At 47.2% G+C, this 6000-nt stretch overlaps 1 protein-coding gene across 1 annotated transcript; it reads right to left on the reverse strand.

Annotated features, from left to right (window-relative positions):
* Positions 1–2485: 2485 nt before the first annotated feature.
* Positions 2486–4620, reverse strand: LOC125521112 (patatin-like protein 2). Its single transcript, XM_048686162.2, has 5 exons — positions 4246–4620; positions 3968–4149; positions 3644–3821; positions 3189–3350; positions 2486–3099 (listed from the first exon to the last, which is right to left on the reverse strand). Exons 1-5 carry the CDS (start codon positions 4450–4452, stop codon positions 2560–2562), a joined length of 1269 nt encoding a protein of 422 aa, XP_048542119.1. The 5' UTR covers positions 4453–4620; the 3' UTR covers positions 2486–2559.
* Positions 4621–6000: the final 1380 nt, after the last annotated feature.

Genomic DNA, 6000 nt, shown 5'->3' on the forward strand with positions numbered 1-6000 from the left:
AAGAACCGGGCGGAGCTTGGGAAATTCCTATTTTGCACCAGATAGTTCGCTATTGGTACAGGGCGCCCAACGTTTTTATATGGGCTGGCCAGATCTTCCTGTTGTTTCTCAAAAAAAAAACACTTTCTGTTTTGGGAAGCTTTCAGCTAGGTCTTCCTCATTCATGATTTTCAAATTCGTGATCTTTTATTAAAAAATCTTGATTTTTTAACAATCCATGAACTTTTATTTAAACTGGTGAAGATGTTTGATTTTTCTTATACGTGTGAACATTTTTCAAACCTGTGAACATTATTTCTAATTCATGCTTTTTTAAATACATAAAAAAGCCATAACAAGTTTTTCATGAAGTGGCGAGCAAACTCAAAGTGCCATGCGAGAGAATAAAATAAAAAAACGTCTACAAGGGATAGCGAGCATTGCTATTTGGGCCATGGTGAGGAGGGTCCACGCAAGCCCTTCGGTGGCGGTGCATTGCACCGACACTCTCCTGGTAATGGACGTACTTCTTAACCCTCTTTTTTTTGGGGGGGGGGGGGGGGGGGGGCGCTACACCATCAGGTTGCTTCATCTTGCCCGAGGCGGTCCCTTTGCCCTTCCCATCAGAGTCGACCTCCTTGCCCTTCCCCTCACAGGTGAGCTCCTTGCCCATTCCGTCAACGACGACCTCCTTGCCAGCCTTGTCGTTGCCTCCCATGACGAGCTTGTCAATCTACATTGAACATACACATATGAACTAGTGCTCCAATCAAAATGTCACTACACGTATGATCAAGGTCTTTCTAGATGACTCCGACGATGAGTAGGAGCACAAAGCATTGGAGATGGTGGCGAGGGTTTCTCAGCCTGGCCGCTCTACATTTCCCCTCGAGGTGGATGACTACAAGCTTGAAGTAGAGATTTACCGTCTATACTCAAACCCTCAAAATTCCTACCCCATGTGTGTGAAAACCCTCAAATCCCTAATCAGTGCCGATTCAACGGGTCCAAAATCAGGAGCTCGTATGGGTTCTCGAAAATCAAAGAAACTCAAACTCCAGACATGCTCGGGGGCTACGGACGCTGCCATGCACGGGGGGTGGCTTCTCTCAAGGGAGCCCGAAAAAAGGCCCGTATGGGGGGCGGGGGAGGGGGTTGGCATGAGGCCTACCAAGTAGCCAACATAAGAGGGAGCCCCGAAGAATAGACATACATCCATGAGACTACCTTGGCCCCCCAAGTCATCCTGGCGGCGGCCTTAGATTGGATCTATCTCTTTGTAAAACTCTACCCCCCATCGTGTATATAAGATGAGGGCTACGGGGCTCTCATCCCCATCTACTCCCATAGAATAAACTCCCGGTAGCATCTTCATGCTCCCCATTGTAATCTCTCGCACGAGATATACCCACCATGAATAGGAACAACGCGCAGGATGTAGGGTATTACTCCTCACCGAAGGCCCAAACCTGGGTATATTGTGCGTGCGGGATCCGTTCTGGTACTTCCGACCATGTACGGCACCCTACCGAGGGTACTGACTACTTTGCGCTTCGTCACACATACAATGGCGGAGCCAGGGGGACCAGCAGGGGCCACGCCCCCGCCCCCAACATGCAGAAAATGTTTGAAGACCCCTAATTAAACATGCCTAGAGCTATGTGATCTACACCATTTTAGCAAATGAAATACATGTATTGTTCACAGAGGATCCCAATCGGTGAAAACTGAGAACCATTTTGACTTTTGCTCTCATTCCCACAGCCACACTCTACAGTTCACAAACATAGACACACCAGGTGTGCTTCCTTCTCACTCGTGTAGTTTCCCTTCTGTCTCAACTACTCTATTTTTCCAAGCCAAAATCTGGGACGAGGCTACAAAATCCTTTTTGTTATATTTTGATGAAGACACAAAAATCTTGCTAGTTCTATTCTCTTCAGTTTGTACTTTGGAGCACATCAGGAAGCGGCTACACTAGTACAATATGAAAGATCTTGCATTTTGGTATCCTAATTCACAACATTCATTGGTGGATATAGTTTTGTTTCAAAGTATTGGTTGCAACATAAAAAAAATCTCGAGATTAGTCTCTGTAGGATAAGACTCCATTTCCATTTTCATAATAAAAATGGGGCCGTGTCCTTTGATCCAAAAAAATCTTTTCTATATTATCAACACTTACGGTTATAATAGTAAATATTTTGCTATACTCAGTGTCAAGTCCTATATATTCCGCCAGGCTTAGTTGCATTTTAGAGTTGTCCTTGATGTTCGGCCCCCCTTATAGGCTCCGCCGTTGGTCACGTAGAAACGAAGGTAGTATAAAATTACAGTAGAGCGGACATCCCTTTATTCTCTATTCTATTCTAGCACAACCACATTGGCCATGACTATTTCTTCTTTGAGTAAAATTCTGTTTCCTTTTCCTCAAGTTAATAATATGGAAAATTCCTCATTACATACATTAATATTATGAATAATTTCACATTAGACAATAACCATATGAAGAATGTCGAAAGCCACATAAATATCCAACATGCATACATCATCAAATACAAACAGGGGTAAATATTCAGACTACACAAGTTTGTAGGCCTCTTTTCGAGCTTTGCGCTCTTTCGACAGCATGCGGGCAAAACGGGCCAGTTCCTCCTCGTTCGTGCCCCTCTCTAGATCGGGCTCGTTCTTGCCTGTCTCGACGTTCACCTTGCACACCTGTCTCTTCAGCAACGCTTTGCCGACACTAATGAGCCCGTTGAGGTTCTTTGATGTGGACACATCGACGGAGGCCATTTCGCCAGTGAGCTCGTCGTGCTGGATCCGGAGATAGCTCTTGTTGCAGTCCAGGACCTGAAAGAGCACGGATGCTTGAATGTCGACGAGGTCGGTACTAGCTTCGCTGAAGCTATCAATGATCGGCGTGGCACCCCTCTTGTAGAGCCACCCGAGAAGGCCCCACTTGCCGCACTCAGCCGCATCAAACTTCTCTTCGATCTTGGCTGTGCCGGTGCCCAATGAAAGGATCATGAACTTGCCGTAACCCGCATGCTTGATGGGCAAGAAGTCCTGGTTTCCCATCAGGATCTGCTTGCTAACGTGGGTCATCGCCAACAACGTCTGCGCATGCACCTCAATGTAAGTTAGTGAGGATGTTAGCAAGCTCCCATCAAGCTTGCTTGTCGTGTTAGTGTGTTAGCATGAGTTACCGGATTGTTAGCGACGACGCCTCCGTCGATTAGGTTGAAAGCCCGGGTCTTGCCGTCTTTGTCCTTGGTCTCGAAATGGTGGCCGGGGAGGTAGGTCGGCGCGGCCGACGTGCTAATGCAGACATCCGACAGAAGAGCATTCTTGGAGACATCCCTCATGGCCTGTTAAGATTTTGTATCATGTATATGTTACTAAGCTTTGCTTTTGAAAGAAGGGTAAACCTCCTGTCACTGCATCCCTTGACGTACACAATCATATATACTACTCGCTCCATTAAAAAAATGTTGTTTATCTAGTACAACTTTAGCACAAAGTTTTACTAGATCAACGCCACTTATTTTTGGATGGAGAGAGAATATTAGCTATCGAAAAATAGTGACCAGCAAAACAAGCGGATGACATGCCAACTTGTATAGATGCACGTGGATCAGTTTGTTTTCTTCTACATACGTACGTCGTAGGTTGAGAAGATGGTAGGCTGGAGGAGCTTGATGTCAAAAGTGGGGATGACGATGTTCTTGAGCGTCTCATTGACGCGTGTGTCTCCGAGCAGCTCCTTCACGACCTTGTGCAGGTGGTGGCCGCTGTACTTGGGCCCCATCATGCTCTTGAGCCAGCCCAGAGGTCCTTTGCTGCTCAAAAGATTTTACATACTTAGCTCATGATTACTTTCGTTGAGCGTACGCTGCTCACTCGATGCAGAGGCTGAGGACGTTTCCGTCTCTCAAAAACATAAATGATGTGCGAGACTGCGAGTCATGTACTATGTAATCCTCACCAGACGGCAGGGAAGATATTCGGGCAGTGCTCGAGGTAAAACTTGTTGATGTCCTTGGCAGCGAAGAGTGGGCGGCCCTCGGCGTTGGGCGCGGTGAGCATGGCCGCCACCAGGCCACCGGTGCTCGTCCCGGAGACCACGTCGAAGTAATCCGCGATCCTCACGTCCGGCCCATCAAGCTCCTACGCACCCCCAACAATTCATTGCGGACGGATGCGTGCAAGTGCAAGCAGGATATGATTGCCTAAATTACATGAAAAACTTAATTAGCTAGTCACCTGGAGCTTTTCTTCGAGGAAAGCGAGGATGGTGCCGGGGATGATCCCACGGACGCCGCCGCCGTCGATGCTGAGCACGGTGACGATGCTCCCGTAGCGCGGCTGCGGGCTGGCAGGCGATGACAGCGACCACGCGCGGCTGCTCAGCTCGCGCCGCGCCACGCTCACTGGCCCCATGCTCCGCCCCGGCGCCTGCGTGACCGGCATGGTTCCGCTCTAGTTCCGAACTGGCAAGGCCCGAGATCCCTTGGCTTTACAAAGGTTTTGGCTGTCCCCTTAGGCCTTAGCTGCCTATCTGGTGGCTGTTGCACTTGCACCGGGATGATGCAGTAGCTTTAAATGGTTGGTTGGATGCGCTCACCGGTCGCCGGCGAACCATCGTGCAAGCGCAAGTGGTTCAGTGCGACTGAAGAAGTTGAAATCAAGGAGCGAACGGGGCCGGGCACGACGCACCGAGCACGTCATCGACGTGACGATGGCCGCGGAAAGCTCAGTGCACGCGCGGTGATGCTGATGCATGGAGGAAAACACGAGCGGCGGCTAGAATTATAATGTGTCGCGGTCCAGTTTCAATCTTTTCCAACCTTTTGCAAATCCTGTCCTGCCTGCCACTAGCTTTCTTCAGTCTTTGTGTTTACTCTACCGGACACGTACGTGTGGAGAAGCGACACGCTATTTTCTCCTCGCCGGTACTCCACCCGTAGCCGTCGCCGTCGGAATATCGGATGAGCGCGCGCTCGTATTTGCAGAGTTTCTCCGGTTCTCCCCCAAGCTTGACCATGCGTGTTTGATGATATTTCTGCGTAATTGTGAGAGATAGTTTTGTTTTTTCTTAAAGCAATATTCAGTGAGATGGCCAAAATTCTGAGATATTTCTGCGTTTTGTGAGAGATAGTCTGTGTATAAACTAAAATCCGTGTGTGTAGCATCTTTTATGCTATATTATACGACGAAGGGAGTATATATTATATGTTGCATCTGAGTTCTCGCAAAAAAAAATGTTGCATGTGAGCATCTCATAGTCCACTGCACTAATGAACTTTGTAATTGGAGTTGTAAGATGAGGCACATAATGCATATCCGCATAATGATTGATCATGTGTTCAACTGTTCGTGACACATGACAACAAGATTTGCTTCATGTGGGTGAGTCCACTTAACTCCAATCATAATAATCACTGTGCTCCCCAACAAGTCATAATTCATTACCCACTTTTTTGATCCTGTCAATCAAAAAGTGACCTACTTTGGTTACATAAAGTTTTGATCAGAATCGGCACTCACAGAACACGATATGACATTTTACCCATTCTCGTCTTTCCACAACAAATGGTACTTTAATGAAAAGAAAACGAAATTTAGAAGCTCACACGAACAATGCCGAACGGAACCAATTATCTAGCCGAATACTAGCAATCGCATGCACCGCACGTGTGCATGCTCGTCTCACTAAGTAGTTTCAGAACAACATACTATACATACTACTAGATGTGCGTTACAACTTGCAAGTATCTAGGAGCTTACTCAAGTTCAGCGTGGTAATTTTCATATTTGGTACAATGGGTAACACGATGGACTGTTACATTAAGATATCCAGTAATTTTGTCTCTGGGACCTGCCCCGAAGTGACACTTGTCGCCACAAGACTTGGCTACACCTATCTTGGTTGGTTTTACCACTTTGATCATCTAGAAAATAATGTTACCCACTTTCTTGGAAAAGGACTTGGATAGGAATTGGCACTCACGCGTCACA

The sequence above is a fragment of the Triticum urartu genome, chromosome 7A, assembly GCF_056163025.1.
Source record: "Triticum urartu cultivar PI428250 chromosome 7A, HENAU_Tu73, whole genome shotgun sequence".
Taxonomy (NCBI): Eukaryota; Viridiplantae; Streptophyta; class Magnoliopsida; order Poales; family Poaceae; genus Triticum; species Triticum urartu.

Bases quoted from the DNA above. Each gene is read 5' to 3' on its own strand.
- LOC125521112 (XM_048686162.2), bottom strand. From the start codon at position 4,452: ATGCCGGTCACGCAGGCGCCGGGGCGGAGCATGGGGCCAGTGAGCGTG. The intron at 3,822-3,967 runs GTGAGGATTACA...TCTTTTGAGCAG, and splicing joins AATATCTTCCCTGCCGTCTG to CAAAGGACCTCTGGGCTGGC. The intron at 3,100-3,188 runs GTAACTCATGCT...GTGCATGCGCAG, and splicing joins GCGTCGTCGCTAACAATCCG to ACGTTGTTGGCGATGACCCA.